Genomic DNA, 21,712 nt, shown 5'->3' with positions numbered 1-21,712 from the left:
TGCATATATAAAAACCCACAGTTGTTTTCATATTGAATTTTTTTGGCTGATTATAAAAATGTTATCATGTAAGTTATCTATAGTAACAACAAAGGGAAATTAATCTTTAAAAAAAAAAAAAAAAAAAAAAAAAAAAAAAAAAAATTAATAATATAAGTCCACAAGAAACTCTTTACCAGGTAGAGATAGGTCAAAATACACCTAAAAATTGGATGTAACATGCATGCTGTACCACAGAAAAGTGGTCTCGATTTTTCTCTACTGCCAGTAATAAAAAAGTTACAATAATAAAAATTATTTTGCCTAAAAATAATTGCATTTATTTTCTCACGAAATGAATGGATATCTTGTTGCTAGGTGTGTAAACTAGAAACTATCCTTGTTGTCAAGTAATCTGGTTTTGTGATTTATTGGTTACCTGTCTAAACACAATAGAGTAATGATGAACGCCTTAGCGTCTGGGAACCACTCAAGCGTTATATTAACTTCGGATCACGTGCAATATTCACAGTTGAATTTAAGGTGTACTGGCTAGCGTTTCAGATCGATGTTAAATTGAATAGCTAGATTTACATGCCACGTGGACGATACAGAGCGCGCCAGGAACGTAGAGGCAAACCAGCTTGTTTGGAGGATGTCCAAGGAAAGCAAACAAAAGACGGTGGATTTGCCAATAAATCTCATGCATCAAACAAATGCTGGTAGGTTTTTTGCTATTGATTTGAAACACGCAAATAATTTTATAGTCTAATAATTACCGTTCTTCTGTTGAGAATCTAAATATGGGGTGTGGCGGCCCTAATTCTTATGATTTGCAGATTCGAACCAAACCATTAGAGTTTCTCGTTTAACAACTGTAAAATTTGTTTTTCTGGTACTTCCAAAACACGAGATTCACAAATAGCATTTCCGCTAACTATTCGCAATGTGCTCGTAGAGCAAGTTAGTGACGTCACGTTGCATAGGACGAGGATACTTTGCACATTTATTTCTAGCAATTAAATAGCATATTTGCAGAGGGTCTTACATTAATTTCGCCTTGGAATCTAAAAGGGACCGTTGAATTGTCTAAATAGTGAATGGCCCAGTATCATGAGTATGCGGGTTAAGTTTGGACGAGTTTATCAGAACTGGGCAGAAAGATTGTAAGGAAAAACTAATCTAGCGTCTTAGATAGTAGATAAATTTGTTTTATTTTTTATACTAGCAGCTTTATGTCAATTGATGTTCAAGTAAGTTTTTACCATACATGCGCTTACAATCACCGGCTGTCATCCTGCGATAAGTAGCACAGGACCGGGAGAATCCGCCGGCATGCGTGAAACGTAGGCACCTGCACAAGTCTGACCAGGTTACACAACATAGTTCTATCGGGATCTTAAAATCAGCAAATTCACTAGTCAAAATTTATGATTTAGAAGTACTTACAAATTTGCCCCTGAATGATCTCATTAATGTATACGAGTCCACGTGCATTCAAATAATAAGAATTTAAGATCCACTGTTTAATTTCAGATTGGATAAAATCTAACAAAAATAAAGAGGTCGAATTTGTTAGGGTTGCATGTCGACCTTTGAAATGTTTTTCTTTGTAATACAGGTAATATACAGCTATACAAAGTTGTCAGGTGTAAATTTAGGCTGTTCCTGGATAAATTGGTTTGCGCAATGTTATTTGCAAACTTGGTTTATACAATATCTTTTCAGCATAGTTTTTAAGGGATAGATGAAAAATTGCCTAATATTGCAGAAACAAAGAGTGATTGAAATGTAACCAAATACATGGATGTAGATTTACATCCATATTGCTATATTAATTCAATAAAATGTTATGACATTAAACACATTGTCTTGGCCTACAATATGTCACGGTCAATTTCAAATTAAATTCTTGTGTACCTCTTATTTTTCATGCAAATCGTGTATAGTTACCGTCATTGAATACAAACGAATACAGTTCTTTAATATATAGTTATAAATAGAAAATGATAACGCTATTAGAACAGTTGATTATGCTTTTCTTTTCTTTATATTAAATCTGGGTTTTCTTTACAGTCAGTCAGTACGATTCAAAAGTAGTACAACTGTTTTGTAATGGATAATTGTTTCAATATTAGATTCCCCTTTTATCAAAGATATCGTTACAAAAAATCTTACTTTATCTTTTTATTCATATCGACGTCAAATGCTCACAAGAGGTTTTAAAACAAAATGCATGAGATCTTTTGTGTTAAGAAGTTGAAATGTATTTAGCAATTTCTTTTTGTTTGGTGTTTTGGACCCATCCGATACCGGAGAATGTTGCATTACTGCGTTTTTGTTTTGGAGTTGGAGAGGAATTTTTGTCAAAGCTCGAACTTTCGTACATGACCATTAGCTACATGAAATGTTTGAGAGGCTGTTTTGCATTTCCTGTAATACATATAGTTAAAAGTAAACAACGCTCAATTGGTCTTAAGCATTTCTTTTTAAAAAAAAAAAAAAAAAAAAAAAAAATCTGGGGCGGACCGAGTTAGTAATATTATGAACTTGTGGTCCAGCCCAACTATTTCATTATTCTTAGAAAGTTTTGTTTTGTATATACAGTACATGTATTTGTTTTTAAAAAAGGAAGGAAGGTTTAATTGAATTAAGTCAAATCACCTTAATTATATTAATTAATATAGTTTGGGATTATATCGGTATGACCATGAGAATATTAGAGTAAAATAAATAAATAAATATATATATATATATAAATAATGTGGTTAGCTTTTCTACAAAATTTAAGGATTGTCATTAATTCTTGATAGACATTTGTTTCGAATTCTAACATACAGCTGTTATATATTTATTTTGAAGGGCTTTACTTCTAAGGTTACTTGTGTCAGGTAACATGTTATTTTGGATGGTATTCACGGGGGATAACAGCAGATATAACTGTTTTTTTTTCAATTGTTCCCCATTGACAGTGTCACTGTTTGTTTTGTAATTAAAGATTATAATAGAATATCATAGTTGTAAATATAAGATAAGCTGGTATGTTTTAGGCCAATTCCAACATCGCGTATCATATTGTTCTTAACATTTCTTTTAAATTATCAAATTCTATTACAACATACTTGGCTGTTCAGGACAAGTTTATCATTTGTGTAGCGAATTTAGAAGGTTGTCACAGGAACGGGTAATACTGGGTTTAGTTGATCATACCAGTTGTCCGCTAAGTTATATATTTAAAAACAAAAAAATCGTCTTATTTTTGGTCTGGTCTGAGTAGGCGAACTGTCAACACCAAATCATTTTCGAATAGATCATATAACACATGTCAACGATATAAATTTGTATCACGATAATCGGTATTCGATGTTTGTAAGTCACATCAGACATCAAAAGAGCAAACCAGTTTTAAGCTTCTGCTTTATAAAGGTCAATTGTAGCCGCAGTCTAAAACTTCTGGAATTCTTTTAGAAATGCGACACAACATTGTGTAAGTGTTGGCAGGGTCAAAACGGGTTTTTAAATCAGTGTATGTAGAATTTACAAATTAGTCAAAATTATTCCATGTTCAGATTCTTTATATTTATGACGGGGCAATCTTAGCGAGTAGGGATATTGTCCATTATGAAACCTTATCTCAATAATTCCGTGGATCGCGCAAAATTTGTTGGATTAAGATCATCATTACCGAATTTGCTATATAAACAATTTAAGTCTAAATACATTAAATATTTCTTTGGAATTGACAAAACTAAACTGATACTTTTACTAAAGACAGACATGTCAACGTCATTTATAGGCATTGGATTGAATTCGTATTCGTGTGCGTGTTAAGATTTTGAAACACCATATAAGTTTCAAGTTTATTCATAAGTTCTCAGTTTATATACATACAAAAATACGAGATAAATACAAGTTTTTCAAAGAAAACATTTCATTTAGTCACGCAAATATGAAGGCAACACATTGACTTTGTTTTGAGGAAACTATTTATAGATATTCAAACACGATTACAAGGTTAAAATTAGGTAAGATTATGTCAGTCAGAGAAGTGTGTCGCTAACCGAAGCGAAGTGTAATATTGAAATAGACACGTGCTTGCCTGACCATTTATTCGTAATGGGACTTCAGTGCGATTGTGCAATCTATTTATAGAATGGTTTGTTGGTGCTACTGGACCGAGGAAATCTTATTGTATGTACTATTAAGATTTGTATAGAAGTGAATTGTATTATATCGTCATGTCTAATACGACTAATTTCCGAACTCGTTGAAAGGAGACAGTTTTTATCGCCTAAATTAATGGGGTAAGAGGTTGGATTCAGATTTTAAATAGATTGATTGGGACATAATTATTTAACTCAAATTTGTATTCAAAGCAAATAAATTGTACATAATCTATTACTTATTTCGTTTAAAGGTTGAACCTGAGTTGTATTATACACCATTATCACGAAAACAACGATTTGGTTAAAATTTCTTTCTAGATAAAAATGTCTTATACACAGGTTTAACGTAATTTCATTTAATCTGCACGTGATGTTGGCAAGATTTTGCCGTGCATGTCATGTCTGTTAAGTTGCCAGTTTATTTATATTTAAAGTTACATGGTTCAATTAGGTTCGTTTATAGAACAAATATAATTGTGATAAAAGTACAATATTTGATTTGCCCGCCCGCTTAGCTCAGTAGGTAAGAGCGTTGGTCTACGGATCGCGGGGTCGCGAGTTCGATCCTCGGGCAGGGCTGATGTTCTCCGTGGCTATTTGATAAACGACATTGTGTCTGAAATCATTAGTCCTCCACCTCTGATCATTCATGTGGGGAAGTTGGCAGTTACTTGCGGAGAACAGGTTTGTACTGGTACAGAATCCAGGAACACTGGTTAGGTTAACTGCCCGCCGTTACATGACTGAAATACTGTTGAAAAATGGCGTTAAACCCAAAACAAACAAACAAAAAACAATATTTGATTTAAGAAATCTAACTCAGAATTTTTGGGGGATAAATTTTGGCAAATTTATTGTGGCCGAGAAAAATTCTGTCGACCGCGGGGGCGATCGGGCGTGCTTACGAACGTTGTCATAGTATGGATGTTACTGTGTAAAAGGTATTGCTCTAGTGCTTTGGCAATATCTGACTAGCCTTGCTTAAATGTGTCATAGCCTTGCTTATGTCATAGCCTTGCTCATTATAGTATAGTTGCCTTGCTTAGAATTACAGTACGTTGCCTTGCTCCGTTGGTCCGCTAAATATTCCTTCATTACTTTGGCAGCCAACCGTCGAGTTATGGGGAATGTTTAATTTACTGTGGTGTACTGTAGCCTTGCTCCGTTGGTCCGCTAAATATTGTGGTGTACTGTAGCCTTGCTCGCTTTGCTTAGAATCACAGTACGTTGCCTTGCTCCGTTGGTCCGCTAAATATTGTGGTGTACTGTAGCCTTGCTCGCTTTGCTTAGAATCACAGTACGTTGCCTGGCTCCGTTGGTACGCTAAATATTCCTCATTACTTTGACAGCCAACCGTCGATTTATGGGGGTGTTTGGTTTACTTAGTGTACTGTGGTATCCCTTGCGTTCGTGTGGTGCTGACTGTTGCTTCCACAGCAAACCGTGGAGTAATGGTGTGGTGCTTTACAGGCGCGTCTGGTTTCCTCCCGGTCGACAGGGTTACTACAAACAATGGAGTGGCCAAACTTTGCCATACTATTTATAATAACTTTCATATATAAGTATGAATTACATAATTAAAGTTGTTGCTTGTAGTATCATATGCACCTATAATCAGTATAGCCTATGTGAATGTCATAATACCTAAATGTACAAATAAACATGTAGTAAACTGTGAATATTGCAGTTGTTTCTTGTGTAGAATTTCGGGTAGTAAAATAATAAAAATTATTTTGCCTAAAAATAATTGCATTTATTTTCTCACGAAATGAATGGATATCTTGTTGCTAGGTGTGTAAACTAGAAACTATCCTTGTTGTCAAGTAATCTGGTTTTGTGATTTATTGGTTACCTGTCTAAACACAATAGAGTAATGATGAACGCCTTAGCGTCTGGGAACCACTCAAGCGTTATATTAACTTCGGATCACGTGCAATATTCACAGTTGAATTTAAGGTGTACTGGCTAGCGTTTCAGATCGATGTTAAATTGCCCACCCGCCACACCCCAATAATAAAAATTTCTGTTGTTATGCTAAAACTAATTATATTATCGCATTTTAAATTCTGCTATGGCAATCTGACTGTTCTGTGAAGTACTTATGTTACAGATGATATGCTGCCATTTGGATGTTAACATCGGAAGTGAACAGAATGCAGGCACCTTACACAGATACAAAATTGAACAGATTCCTGGGCTACAAATCAATCGTGAAACAGACAAATCCAATTTGGTATTAACTTTTTCCAGATGGCTGATGATGAGAAACCTAGATGACAATTTACCAAGTTATGCATTGAGGACCAAAAGAAAAAAGAAAAAATATAGACATTTTAGTTATACTGATAAGAATTTATTTAAAGTGAATCTAAAACTCAAATTAATCTTCTTTATCGTTATACTGATGTCACTCCTAATATATTAAGGGCCGAGAAAAATTCTGTCGACCGCGGGGGCGATCGGGCGTGCTTACGAACGTTGTCATAGTATGGATGTTACTGTGTAAAAGGTATTGCTCTAGTGCTTTGGCAATATCTGACTAGCCTTGCTTAAATGTGTCATAGCCTTGCTTATGTCATAGCCTTGCTCATTATAGTATAGTTGCCTTGCTTAGAATTACAGTACGTTGCCTTGCTCCGTTGGTCCGCTAAATATTCCTTCATTACTTTGGCAGCCAACCGTCGAGTTATGGGGAATGTTTAATTTACTGTGGTGTACTGTAGCCTTGCTCCGTTGGTCCGCTAAATATTGTGGTGTACTGTAGCCTTGCTCGCTTTGCTTAGAATCACAGTACGTTGCCTTGCTCCGTTGGTCCGCTAAATATTGTGGTGTACTGTAGCCTTGCTCGCTTTGCTTAGAATCACAGTACGTTGCCTGGCTCCGTTGGTACGCTAAATATTCCTCATTACTTTGACAGCCAACCGTCGATTTATGGGGGTGTTTGGTTTACTTAGGTGTACTGTGGTATCCCTTGCGTTCGTGTGGTGCTGACTGTTGCTTCCACAGCAAACCGTGGAGTAATGGTGTGGTGCTTTACAGGCGCGTCTGGTTTCCTCCCGGTCGACAGGGTTACTACAAACAATGGAGTGGCCAAACTTTGCCATACTATTTATAATAACTTTCATATATAAGTATGAATTACATAATTAAAGTTGTTGCTTGTAGTATCATATGCACCTATAATCAGTATAGCCTATGTGAATGTCATAATACCTAAATGTACAAATAAACATGTAGTAAACTGTGAATATTGCAGTTGTTTCTTGTGTAGAATTTCGGGTAGTAAAATAAAATCTATTTATAGTAACAACAAAGGGATGTAATTCTAAAAACAAGGGTGCCTCATGGTGGTGAACATTTGGTCCAAGTTACATCAAAATCCCTCCATGCATGAAGAAGAAATGTTCCATACAAAGTCATTCTTGAATTTGACCTTTGACTTCTAAATATGACCTTGACCTTAGACCTAGGGACCTGGTTCTTGCGCATGGCATGTTGTCTCATCCAGGGGAATATTTGTGCCAACTGATATCTAAATCCTGCTTTGCATGACAAAGTTATAGACCGGACAGGAAAAAAATCCTCTTGACCTTTGATCTCAAAGTGTGACCTTGACCTTTAAGCTAGGGTACTGGGTGTTGCACATGACATGTCGTCTCATCATGGGAAACATTTGTGCCAAGTAATATTAAAATCCCTTCATGGATGGGAGAGTTATGGACGGGACAGGAAAAAAACTCTGTTGACCTTTGACCCCCAATTGTGACCTTGACCTTTGAGCTAGGGGTCCGGGATTTGCGCATGACACGTCGTCTCATCATGGGGAACACTTGTGCTAAGTAATATTAAAATCCCTTAATGAATGTCAGAGTTATGGACCGGACACGAAACAGACCCTGTTCATGCTATGTTAACATTTGACTGCTAAGTGTGACCTTGACCTTTGAGCTAGGGGTCTGAAAGTTGTGCATGGCATATCGTCTTATTATGAGGTACATTTGTGCCAAGTAATATTAAAATCCCTTCATAGATGGGAGAGTTATGGACCGGACAGGAAAAAAACCTTGTTGACCTTTGACCTCCAATTGTGACCTTGACCTTTAAGCTAGGGGTCCAGGTTTTGCGCATGACACGTCGTCTCCTCATGGGGAACATTTGTGCCAAGTAATATTAAAATCTCTTCATGGATGGGAGAGTTATGGACCGGACAGGAAAAAAGCCCTGTTGACCTTTGACCTCCAATTGTGACCTTGACCTTTGAGCTAGGGGTCCGGGATTTGCGCACGACACATCATCTCATCATGGGGAACATTTGTGCCAAGCAATACTAAAATCCCTTCAAGGATGGGAGAGTTGTGGACCGGACAGGAAAAAAGCCCTGTTGACCTTTGACCTCCTATTGTGGCCTTGACCTTTGAGCTAGGGGTCTGGGTTTTGCGCATGACACGTCGTCTCATCATGGGGAACATTTGTGCCAAGTAATATTAAAATCCCTTCATGGATGACAGAGTTATGGACCGGACACGAAATTGTGGACGGACGGAATGACGGAATGACGGAAAGACGGAATGACGGAAAAGAGCATTCCTATAGTCCCCAAAACTGGTTTTCAACCAGTAGGGGACTAATAATGACACATTATTTACTTCCTTTCTCGTGCAATTAAGAGTTTTGAGTATTTTTTAAATTTTTTTCACATTTCTACTATTCCATTTCAATAGATATAGTAGCAGTATCTTATTTCAACATGTGACAGAGGAGTGACTACATGACAAATAATCCTTCTGTTTCTTTTGTATAACATCATTATGCTGGGCTAAATGTTGAAAGAGATATAACTCAGCATTAAATTAAATAGAAGGAAACTTCAGTGATAAAATATGAGAGAAGACCATGTCAAGATTTGTTTGTAAATTTTAGTTTTAAGCCACACTGGCACAATTTAGGTCATACAGTAACTGTCCAGCTTCAACGATGGAACAAGACCCTAGGTGCTTCTCCAGGTATTTTTTCGGGTACAGGTTCAGACGCTTGATACGCTGATTTTGTTTGGTTTAACATCAAACTGATTCAATTATAGATCATAATTATTATGACTTTCCAGCTTTGGGTGGTGTTGGGACACACAAGAAGCCTCTCCTGGAACTTGTTTAGTCACAAGCAGGTACCTGTGTAGAACTAACAACCTTCCCTAGGCCAGCTGTATGACTTCCTTACAAGACATATTTTTACACCCAAAGCAAGGTTTCGAACCAACATCAGTGAGGGACAAGTGACGCAGAGCCAGTAACCTCAACCACCTTGGCCCTTTGATACACTGAACACAAACACAACTAATCATAAGCATGCTATTACGCAGCCTCCATCCCAGAAAAGTTTTATCCCAGATCCATATAATCATGCAAGAACTGTGCAATTATCCACAAATGAACATTTAGGTCATGCTGTTTACAATTACCAGGTAAAATAGAAGTAACAAATCATCTTGCACAAAATCTGCATTTCAAAAGCCCTAGCAACTCAACTTGTATTCATACCATGTAAGTGCATTCTGCTAACAAAGTTTCCTTTGCTTAATTTTCCCTAATCTAACTTTGTTTCACAATACACAAATCATGTTTTTACAAAAACGATTTGGTACTTTAATTAACACATCAATTATTCTTTTTTCCCATATTTCTACAAATTTTTTATGTCTACATGTCTGATTAATTATTTAATCATAACCCTTATCATGCTGGGCACGAATGATTCTGCCTTTGCGACCAGTGTAGATCATGATCAGCCTGCAAATCTGTGCAGTCTGATCATGACCTTCACTATTTGCCATTTGGTCAGTATATTTTTGGTAAGCATCCCTTTTAACAGTTCATGGTACTGTCCAAATTGAAAGATGGACAAGTTCATTATAGAAATTTAGCAGGGTAAAGGTTAAAATTTCTGTTTTTATTTGGTCACATATCTGGTCAGTTCTTTCTATCAAAATTCAGCATTGGTCAGAATTACAACAAAAGCTTCTGAACAGCATTTTATTATCACAGATTCATTGATAGATATCACTATCAAGTAAAATAATACTGCCAGTTTCAAGAGAGATGCAGTTGCAAAATGCTTGAAAATTCACTTTTTTAAACAAAAAAAGATTTCCAATGACTTAAAGATGTCAAAAGAGCATTAGGACTTGTAGCAGAGTTCAGTTAAAACGAGAAACTACACCTAACACCAGAAGTGAAGTACCAACTTCAACTAAACATTCTATATTTACCACTTCAATCTCCTATTACCAAAAAACACAAAATTTACATATATATATATATATATATATATTCTTTCAATTCTTTTTCACTGCATATATGTAAATGTAAATGTGTTTCAAACAATCAGAAAGTTAAAATAATCAATACTTTTAAACACTGAAACCATTTTAACAAACTGATTCAGAAATTTAAAGCTTTATTAGTTTGAAGTCACATAGACTCAATTTAGGCCTTACATTGATAGTCCAAATATAAGATGAGGAAGTACAGTGTTCCGTTTGGACCATCAATATTTTTACTTCTGAATCCCATATCACGAAAGTCAAGATCATGAAACTACAATGATGAAAGTCAGAATCACGATGTTGAGAACTCAAAATCACAAAACCATGATGATGAAAATGCGGTTTCATTTCACGTTTTCACCATCGTCTTTTTATCGTAGTTTCAACCTTCATCATAGTGGTTTGGACTTTCACCATGGAAAGTCGACAGTCAAAAGCACGATGATGGAAGTCGAAAGCACAATGATGAAAGTAGATAGTTCAATGGTGAAAGTCGAAACATGATGAAAACAAGAAACCGTAATGGAGAAAATGTGAAATGATACCGTGTTTTCATCATCGCGGTCTCATGATTCTGACTTTCACCATTGCAGTTTCTTGTTTTCTCCATCATGGTTTCGACTTTCATCATATTTTCGTGATTTTGACTTTCGAGGTATGGGGCTCAGGAATAAAAATCTCGATGGTCCAAAACGAACAACATAAGGAAGGCCATGGCCAACCCTTCAAACATTTCATGCACTATTTCCAACAGAACCACAGACCTTTAATTAAGCTGGATGACTTATTGACATGAAAGATTTGACCTATTGTGCCTCAATCCCAAAGCTAAGATAAACAAGTAATACAAAATCTTTTCCACTCCCACATGGATGCTACTCATGAACAATTTAAGCATTACTCTTAACCTATATAATTAAATGGTTTTCAAAGCTGTTGATTAAAGTACAAAAGCATAGTTGTAAATGCAAATTTCATCAAAACAAGTGTATGTTACCTGGTAAACTGGCTCCTGGTTTTCTTTAACTTCTGTTGTAGTTTCTGGAGCTGGTTCCTCTATCTTATGTTTAGCATCTTCCACCTCTTGTTTCTTCAGCTCATAGACAACTTGAAACAAATCTCTCAGCGTCAGAACCAGAGCTTCAGCCTAGAATTTCAAGTCAAATGAATAATACAATTATTAGACATACAGATCTGCGATGTCCTGCTCACAGGTAAGCCCTTGGAAGAAAATGATGTAATTGTTAACTCACCACAACAAATCAATACCAGGTTAAATCCAGGCAGAGGTAGATAGCTTTGAAGGCAGAGCCTAACAGAGAGTTAACCTTCAAAGTAAAGCAGTGAAATAGCTGGAGTGTGCAGTATATCTGAGATATATGTAGACTTAAGAGCAAGTGAACTGACATGGTAAACCAAAATTTCAATTGGCTATTGGGGCAACAAATGATTGACAGTGCCACTAGTGTTTCCAGCTCCTCCACACTCATGCTGCATCTGTAAACTGGTTGTTGCAGACAGATCAGGTTACACTTAATTACCCTCAAATATATTTCTTTGGACTAATCACAGCCTCCCACATTCTGAATGATTTCCCCTCTCTTAACATACTACTTTATGTCAGGTCAATATGATTAAACTTTTGTCCAAAATTTCAATTGTTCAGCACTGACAAGTGATATAAAAGAATGTAGGTTTTTAAATATTCTTGTTGTAATTTTATCCTTTACCGAGTACTCTAGAAAATCATTATATATGGGGAAAGCCTGAAACTGGTCAAAACAAATTCATCTGGATACAAACCGCTTTCTCTGTTTTGATTGCAAAGAATTTGTGTTTTCCCTCTCCTGCTCCATAGACATATCCAAATGCCCGCGCATCTGTTATATCTCGAGAAATAAATGAGATCCTGTGAACTGGGTGGGTGTGGTTGGTAGCCTGAAATATATATCATGTATAAACACCTATCTGAAATATCTACAACTGATATTCATAGATTTATGAGCCATTTTCAGTCTTACTCAACTTATAATATGAAGATATAAAATAGATATGTCACAAAAATAGAAAATATTTTTCTATAAGAATGTCCTCAGGTTTACAAGGACTTCAGAGAAAAAGAATGCAGCATAACTTATTTGCTAAATTTATATCTAATGGTTCGAATTTCCTTACATAGCCAGAAGTCATTCCAGTTTCAAAAGCAAATACTTACTGCTCACATGCTAAATTTGTTTTAGCCATAACTGGCAAATTATTTGCAACTTCTAACAGGTTCTTCATAACAGAACACAGATTAACAGCTGTTGAATATTAGCAATTTAGCTTCATTAATATCACCAAGAACTTTGCACAGTTCATAGTCTCGTTAACTGCTCCTATTAAATTAGTAAATAAAGCTACTTACATGAGTTCTGACATCAATAATTCTAATTCCATCTAGGGAAACATTGACTATAACTTTCTGTTTATGCTGTCCTGACTGTTTTACAGCAACCTTGAGACGATACATGGCTTCCTGACACATCTTGTCTCCCCTTGCATTTGCAACATCATCTATACCAATCAACTTTGCATTGAAATTCACCCCTGGTGGATCAAATCTACTTGGATCATTTTTGAGATCTGCAAAAAAGAAAACAAAACTGAAGTATCTCAAGTTTTAGTGAGGAAAATATGCAAGTGAATGCATACTAAAATTCTAAATCAAGAGGCCTAGAAATTTTTACACATTCTTGACAAAAATCCCCCATATTTTTTTTAAACTTTGGTCACAAAAATGTCTATCCCGCACCCTCCCCACACAACTTACACAAAACAAGAGGACCATGATGGTCCTGAATCGCTAACCTCTTCCCACATGATCCAGTTTTGAGTATGACATCTTTTTTTCTATTATCTGACATAGTGACCTAGTTTTTGAGCTCATGTGACCCAGTTTTGAACTTGACCTAGATATTATCAAGATAAAAATTCTGACCAATTTTCATGAAGATCCATTGAAAAATATGGTCTCTAGAGAGGTCACAAGGTTTTTCTATTATTTGACCTATTGACCTAGTTTTTTAAGTCATGTGACCCAGTTTCAAACTTGACCTAGACATCATCAAGATGAACATTCTGACCAATTTTCATGAAGATCCATTCAAGGGTATGGCCTCTAGAGAGGTCACAAGGTTTTTCTATTTCAAGACCTACTGACCTAGTTTTTGATCGCAGTTGACCCAGTTTAAATTTGACCTAGATATCATCAAGATAAACATTCAGACCAACTTTCATACAGATCCCATGAAAAATATGGCCTCTAGAGAGGTCACAACGTTTTTTCATTATTTGACCTACTGACCTAATTTTTTGATGGCACATGACCCACTTGACGAACTTGACCTAGATATCATTAAGATGAACATTCTGACCAATTTTATGGAGATCCATTCACAAGTATGGCCTCTAGAGAGGTCACAAGGTTTTTCTATTTCAAGACCTACTGACCTAGTTTTTGACCGCACATGACCCTGTTTCGAACTTGACCTAGATATCATCAAGATGAACATTCAGACCAACTTTCATGAAGATCCATTGAAAAATATGGCCTTTAGAGAGGTCACAAGGTTTTTCTATTATTTGACCTACTGACCTAGTTTTTGATGGCACGTGACCCACTTTCAAACTTGACCTAGATATCATCAAGGTGAACATTCAGACCAACTTTCATACAGATCCCATGGAAAAAAATGGCCTGTAGAGAGGTCACAAGGTTTTTCTATTTTTAGACCTACTGACCTAGTTTTTGAAGGCACGTGACCCAGTTTCGAACTTGACCTAGATATCATCAAGGTGAACGTTCTGACCAATTTTCATGAAGATCTTGTGAAATATATGGCCTCTAGAAAGGTCACAAGGTTTTTCTATTTTTAGAACTACTGACCTAGTTTTTGACGGCACATGACCCAGTTTCGAACCTGACCTAGATATCATCAAGGTGAACATTCTGACCAATTTTCATGAAGATGTTGTTAAATATATGGCCTCTAGAGAGGTCACAAGGTTTTTCTAATTTTAGACCTCCTGACCTAGATTTTGACGGCACATGACCCAGTTTTGAACTTGACCTAGATATCATCAAGATGAACATTCTGACCAATTTTCATGAAGATTTTATGAAATATATGGCCTCTAGAGAGGTCACAAGGTTTTTCTATTTTTAGACCTACTGACCTAGTTTTTGAAGCCACGTGACCCAGTTTCGAACTTGACCTAGATATCATCAAGGTGAACATTCTGACCAATTTTCATGAAGATCCATTGAAAATTATGGCCTCTAGAGAGGTCACAAGGTTTTTCTATTTTTAGATCTACTGACCTAGTTTTTGACGGCACGTGACCCAGTTTCGAACTTGACCTAGAATTTACCAAGATGAACATTCTGACCCATTTTCATAAAGATCCCATGAAAAATGTGACCTCTAGAGATGTCACAAGGAAAAGTTTAACGGACGCACGACAGACACCGCGCGATCACAAAAGCTCACCTTGTCACTTTGTGACAGGTGAGCTAAAAACACAAGAGGTCCAAATGGGCCTAAGTTGCTCACCTGAAGAAGACTTTGACCATCTGACTGCTTCTAACCAGGTTTTGTGAAAGTCCTTAAGAAGTGCATTTAAAATGTTATTAAAAGGATTTTTTATATTTTGTTGTGAAACCCAAAAAATGCGTAACAATTAGAACAAACTTCATGACACAAAGTTTTTTGGGGTTTTTTTTATATGTATTTTAGCTCTGGAATCCCCTAAAAGGAACCTTAGAAGAACCATTACCATGATACTACAGACCAAGTTTGATGGAGATCCGTCAAACTGTTCTTGAGAATAAGTCATTAAAAGGTTAATCTATTTTTTAACTCTAATGGCCCCTGAAAAAAAGAGGCCAAGTGCCAAAATTTGAACAAACTTGGGAAAGGGACCTTACAATGATGCTAAAGGCCAAGTCTGATGAAGATCCATTGAGTGGTTCATGAGAAGTTAAAAGGTATTTCTATTTTTAGCCCTTTACGGCCCCTAAAAAGCTCCTCTCTCAAGTTTAGTTCAGGTCAGCTAAAAATACTGGCTCATTACCATGGGACCAAACCCAAAACATCTGGAATAACAGTATTAGAAAGTAATTAACATTTAGGAAGAAAACAAAATTAATTTTGCATACCTTTCTTGCTTTTGACCTTTTTGATTGGTTTGTTGTTATTCTGGTTGGCAGAGTCAACAGAGTCTTTGGCTGTTTCAGTCTTTGTGTTGCTTTCATCTGCTGATTTATTTTCTGTAGTTGCCTCTACTGCAGGTTCTTCAGCTGGTGCAGACATTTTTTTTTGAGGATTAATCTGTGCTTTACAAGTATCAACAGGGGTCTGAAATGAAAAATGCAGTTCTAAATACACCAAATGTTAAACCATTCTGAATATCTTGCGAAGTTTAAAGTTCAGCCTCTAGCATAATATGACCAAAACTAAACAATTACTGTCATGAGAGCTCTAGATGTTGTAATCAGAAAGCAGCTTCTTATCATTTCTGTCAATCCCGACGACTACATCAAATTCTGAGTATAATAAGTTTTCTACAGTGTCAATAATGGAAAACTACACCCCACTGCCCTCATCACAAACAAAAGACAACTGGGTAAGATAACACTTGAAAGGGGGGTGTGACAGTAACAATAGACAGAGAACATGATGTGTATTTTGGCCTAAGCTAGGGTAGATCTTAAAATCTGCTGGTCTCCACTAATAACTAAGTTTCAATGTCCGAAGGATTGGTATTTTGTTTGCTTTTCCAAATAATTCTTATATCTGTAATAAAAGCTCATTCAGACTGTTCAGTGATCAATATTATATTTTTATAATACAAGTATTTATAACATGATTACTCATCCATACTTGCTCAGGGTTGTCAATAAGTTTTTGCTTAACAGGCTGAAATAGAAATGTAGGCGGCTTGCTAGGGGGTTCCGGGGGCATGCTCCCCCTGAAAATTTTGTAATTCAGCGCTTCATTTCCTGCATTCTGGGAGCATTTAAGAACATCTTTTCCACTGCATTTTTAAATACAATATACCACTTATTTTCACATTTTTATGAACTCACCTGGTAAATTTGGAGAAAATGATAAAAATGAATTTACATGTTCATGAATGCATTTTTCAAGTCCTGAAATGCTAATATCTAACTTGTCACCACACTTTAACTCTTTATTGTACTTCTTTGCAAAATTAAATAGTTATTGCACTATTGTATATCTAAATTCAAAACTCTACTGAGAATTAAACCTGTACCTGTATTTCTTTTGTGGGGAACAAGACTCCCCAGATGAATTTTTACAATTTGGCATGACAAAAAATGTCACTGTTAGAACCATCAAAACAAAATGTACAGAGTTAGAAATAATATAAGCTTAGGCAATAGAAAATTTACTGTTTGATTCTCATCCCTGCCTATCCGTATCCAAAACCCCTAGCCTCGATTTTTTTTATTGATCAAAATCCAGATATCCAAAATTGTATGTCCGGATACTGTTACCCTTTTGTAAACATTGAATAAATCTCCAGTTTAAAGGACGTGTTTGACAAATTATTATGGTGCACAGACAGTTTAACAGCATTTTCAAATTTACCATATTTCCTCTTATAAAAATGATTTAAGAGAAATATTTATCAAAAATCGGCCGGCTGATACCGTGACATTACTACTTAACCTTTGATTTTGAAAACTTATAGAAAAAGGTAAGAGCCAATATATTTTCTGATCTAAATTTGATTGTGATTAATATTTTTTGATAGAAATTAAATATCTGTCTCAGTTGTCACACATTATAATCAACACCTGGCTTTGTTATATAATGCAACAAGAGCCATTTTACACATGGCTAATCCCCCCGCCGGGCATATTATAACTGAAGGCTAAAGTTCCTGGCAAGTTAGTGTCTGAAAGTATTAATTTTGGGGAAAGCTTTGAAGAACCGTTTAGTTGAGGTCAGGGGTTTTAAAGATGTGGAAGAAAGAATAAGTCAGTAGTGAGGTGGTTTACTGCTAAATTTTATTAATTTTCATGAAGAGTATAGCTATGATGTTTTTCTATATGGCTACTGTAAAAAGAAGGAATGGAAAGCTAACAGGGAACAAGAGTGCCAGAATGTCACAATATATGCCCGTCGCAGCAATTTCTTTACTCTAGCAGCTGTATTTGCAAATGGAATGTTAATTTTGTGGTTGTTTAGTAATCATTGTAAGTCTTTTGTTTTTTTAAGTCCACAAAAAAACTCCTTACCAGGTAGAGATACCTTATATATAATAAAATACACCTATATTTGGAGAGTAACATCTATGTTGTACCACAGAAAAGTGGTCTTGTTTTTTCCCTACGGTCAAAGGTTAATCTTAAAAAAAAAAAAAAAAAATTGCAAGTCCATACAAAAATCTTTATCAGGTAGAGATTGGTAAAAATACATCTCAAAATTGGATAAAGCATGCATGTTGTACTACAGAAAAGTGGTCTCGAGTTTTCCCTACAACTAGTAATGAAAAAGTTACAATAAAAGCTATTTAAAGTAACAACAAAGGGAAGTTATTCTAAAGAAGGGAACTGCACATGACACTTCGTCTCATGATGGTGTATAATTGTGCCAAATTACATCAAAATCCCTCCATACATGAAGGAGAAATGCTTCGGACAAAGTCATTCTTGTATCTGACCTTTGGCCTCTAAGTGTGACCTTGACCTTAGACCTAGTGACCTGGTTCTTGCGCATGACACTCCGTCTCATGGTGGTGAACATTTGTGCCAAGTTATATCAAAATCCCTCTATGCATGAAGAAGAAATGCTCCGGACAAGGTTTTCATTCTTGTATCCTTTGACCTCTAAGTGTGACCTTGACCTTAGACCTAGGGACCTGGTTCGTGCACATGACACTTCGCCTCATGGTGGTAAACATTTGTGCTAAGATATATCAAAATCCCTCCATGCATGAAGAAGATATGCTCCGGACAAATTTTTTAAAGAAAATATGATAAAGGGGAATAACTCAAAAAATAAGCAAGGTGGAGTTATTGTTCTTGCACATTGCACTTCCTCCCAATGTGTTCTATCAGTGTATGAAGTTTGAAGAAAATCCCTCCAGTACTTTTAGAGTTATGCTCTGGACAAATTTTTTTAAGAAAATATGATAAAGGGGAATAACTCAAAAAATAGGCAAGGTAGAGTTATTGTTCTTGCACACTGCACTTCCTCGCAATGTGTTCTATCAGTGAATGACGTTTGAAGAAAATCCCTCCAGTACTTTTGGAGTTATGCTCCGGACAAAATTTTTTAAGAAAATATGATAAAGGGGAATAACGCAACAAGAGGACCATGATGGTCCTAAATCGCTCACCTCTTCCCACATGATCCAGTTTTGAGTATGACGTCGTTTTTTCTATTATTTGACATAGTGACCTAGTTTTTGAGCTCATGTGACCCAGTTTTGAACTTGACCTAGATATTATAAAGATAAAAATTCTGACCAAATTTCATGAAGATCCATTGAAAAATATGGTCTCTAGAGAGGTCACAAGGTTTTTCTATTATTTGACCTATTGACCTAGTTTTTTAAGGCACGTGACCCAGTTTCAAACTTGACCTAGATATCATCAAGGTGAACATTCTGACCAATTTCATGAAGATCCATTCAAGGGTATGGCCTCTGGAGAGGTCACAAGGTTTTTCTATTTCAAGACCTACTGACCTAGTTTTTGATCGCAGCTGACCCAGTTTCAAACTTGACCTAGATATCATCAAGGTGAACAGTCTGACAAATTTTCATGAAAATTTCATGAAATATATGGCCTCTAGAGAGGTCACAAGGTTTTTCTATTTTTAGACCTACTGACCTAGTTTTTGACTGCACGTGACCCAGTTTCGAACTTGACCTAGATATCATCAAGATGAACATTCAGACCAACTTTCACACAGATCCCATGGAAAATATGGCCTCTAGAGACGTCACAAGGTTTTTCTATTATTTGACCTACTGACCTAGTTTTTGAAGGTACGTGACCCAGTTTCGAACTTGACCTAGATATCATCAAGGTGAACGTTCTGACCAATTTTCATGAAGATCTTGTGAAATATATGGCCTCTAGAAAGGTCACAAGGTTTTTCTATTTTTAGACCTACTGACCTAGTTTTTGATGGCACGTGACCCAGTTTCGAACTTGACCTAGATATCATCAAAATGAACATTCAGACCAACATTTTTATACAGATCCCATGAAAAATATGGCCTTTAGAGAGGTCACAAGGTTTTTCTATTATTTGACCTACTGACCTAGTTTTTGACGGCACGTGACCCAGTTTCGAACTTGACCCAGATATCATCAAGGTGAACGTTCTGACCAACTTTCATGAAGATCTTGTAAAATATATGGCCTCTAGAGAGGTCGCAAGGTTTTTCTATTTTTAGACCTACTGACCTAGTTTTTGACGGCACGTGACCCAGTTTCGAACTTGACCTAGATATCATCAAGATGAACATTCGGACCAATTTTCATGAAGATCCATTGAAAATTATGGCCTCTAGAGAGGTCACAAGGTTTTTCTATTTTTAGACCTACTGACCTAGTTTTTGACGGCACGTGACCCAGTTTCGAACTTGACCTAGGTATCATCAAGATGAACATTCTGACCAACTTTCATAAAGATCCCATGAAAAATGTGACCTCTAGAGTGGTCACAAGCAAAAGTTTACGGACGCACGCACGGATGGACGGACGACGGACACCGCGCGATCACAAAAGCTCACCTTGTCACTTTGTGACAGGTGAGCTAAAAAATAGGCAAGGTAGAGTTATTGTTCTTGCACACTGCACTTCCTCCCAATGTGTTCTATCAGTGTATGAAGTTTGAAGAAAATCTCTCCAGTACTTTTGGAGTCATGCTCTGGACAAAGATCGTTGCGGACGGACGGACGCACGGACAGACGGAGAGCATTTCTAATATCCAATTTGCCTTTGGAGGGGGGATAAATAAACAGCACTCGACAGGGGTAAATAGGTGTGAAAATATCCGAAAATTGTTGTTTACAGATTAGTTATAAGCGATGCTGGATTATTAAATATAAAGGAACTTGTGGACAATTTCTTTGCTTTGTTTTTTTTGTTGTTGTTTCTTTTAAATCGTGACTGTCACTCATGATTTCAAAATTCTTGGAAATTATCACGGATGTCCCGTATTATCGCGGATGTCCCGTCACTCTTTCATCATTCCGAAGTTTTTGCTACAAAATTAACTTTGACACTACGATAACTGATAAATATTTTTCATGTAGACCTCTAATATTTATTCAGTCCTCATTCTTTGACGTTAGCTTGGTACATAAATCATCATTTGTAAAGGCGGAGCTTAAATAATTTTGCCGATAAAATACGTCACGCGTTCTACATCCAAAGCTGTCATTAGCTTATCGCATGTTTTAACTCAAGTCAAAGATCGACAGGCACGTGACAGTGTATGAAACACACTGTCTATGTATAAATATGACATGTCGCTCGGCAATTAAGGTGATGACACGCTGTGTATTATGAATGGAAACGGCTGCGGGTAATATCAATTTTCAGACGGGGGGTGGAGAGTTCGATCTTTATACAAATTATATTTTCGTGAAAGAATCATGAAAACAACATTTAAAATACTGTGGTCGGCGGGTTTAGCTTTTCAGGCCAGATTTTTTTTTTTTTTTTGCGAATCTGAACCGGCCCAAATGCCATTTGAACCGTCCATTTCGGCCGGTTCTTATTGACAACCCTGAGTTACTTGCTGAACGTAATATCTGGACATCATCCTTATCTACTCCGGTATTTAATATGAATACTGAGAATGGTATTTACAAAGAGGAGACTATATTTTATCTTTAAAAACCGGGAGATAATTTCAAAAGTTTTCTCTTGTAGTTTTCTCGTCGTTTTGAATACATTGTAAGTGAAAGAAATCAGAAGTATTTATAATTCTTTAATCCCGAGAAAAATACAATCGCTAATTCAATAAACAATAAATAGCAATTTGTATGCCGTAATCAGAAGCTTTTATCAAGTTCTTGTTTTTTTCGGGACTGATGAATTAAAATAATTAATAGTAGTTAGGACATGGATTGTGCTCCTAATTGCTGAATTTGTTTTACTGCTTGAGGAAATAAATAACAGCGACTACCGGAAATCGCTGTTCAAATTTCA

At 36.2% G+C, this 21,712-nt stretch overlaps 1 protein-coding gene and 1 long non-coding RNA gene across 8 annotated transcripts in view; one reads left to right on the top strand and one right to left on the bottom strand.

Annotated features, from left to right (window-relative positions):
• The window catches only part of LOC123525150 (disabled homolog 1-like), a 38,065-nt gene that overhangs the window by 14,169 nt on the left and 2,184 nt on the right, over positions 1-21,712 (bottom strand). For 6 of the 7 annotated variants that reach the window (XM_045303945.2, XM_045303942.2, XM_045303943.2 and 3 more), the window contains exons 2-6: positions 15,668-15,866; positions 12,875-13,092; positions 12,271-12,405; positions 11,465-11,614; positions 10,411-10,422 (exon numbers count right to left, since the gene is read on the bottom strand). In XM_045303945.2, coding sequence (XP_045159880.2) covers positions 10,411-10,422; positions 11,465-11,614; positions 12,271-12,405; positions 12,875-13,092; positions 15,668-15,821 — 669 coding nt within the window. In that variant the 5' untranslated portion in view covers positions 15,822-15,866. The remainder of the gene's footprint in view (positions 1-10,410; positions 10,423-11,464; positions 11,615-12,270; positions 12,406-12,874; positions 13,093-15,667; positions 15,867-21,712) is intronic. The other variant, XM_045303946.2, reaches the window with a different exon arrangement.
• On the top strand, positions 323-8,718 carry LOC128555544 (uncharacterized). Its single transcript, XR_008370151.1, has 2 exons — positions 323-701; positions 6,242-8,718. It is a non-coding gene; the product is annotated as an uncharacterized LOC128555544 (long non-coding RNA).

This window comes from Mercenaria mercenaria, chromosome 3 (genome assembly GCF_021730395.1).
Source record: "Mercenaria mercenaria strain notata chromosome 3, MADL_Memer_1, whole genome shotgun sequence".
Lineage (NCBI taxonomy): Eukaryota > Metazoa > Mollusca > Bivalvia > Venerida > Veneridae > Mercenaria > Mercenaria mercenaria.
The sequence above is the reverse complement of the archived record's forward strand: the minus strand, read 5'-3'. Positions and strand labels throughout refer to the sequence as shown.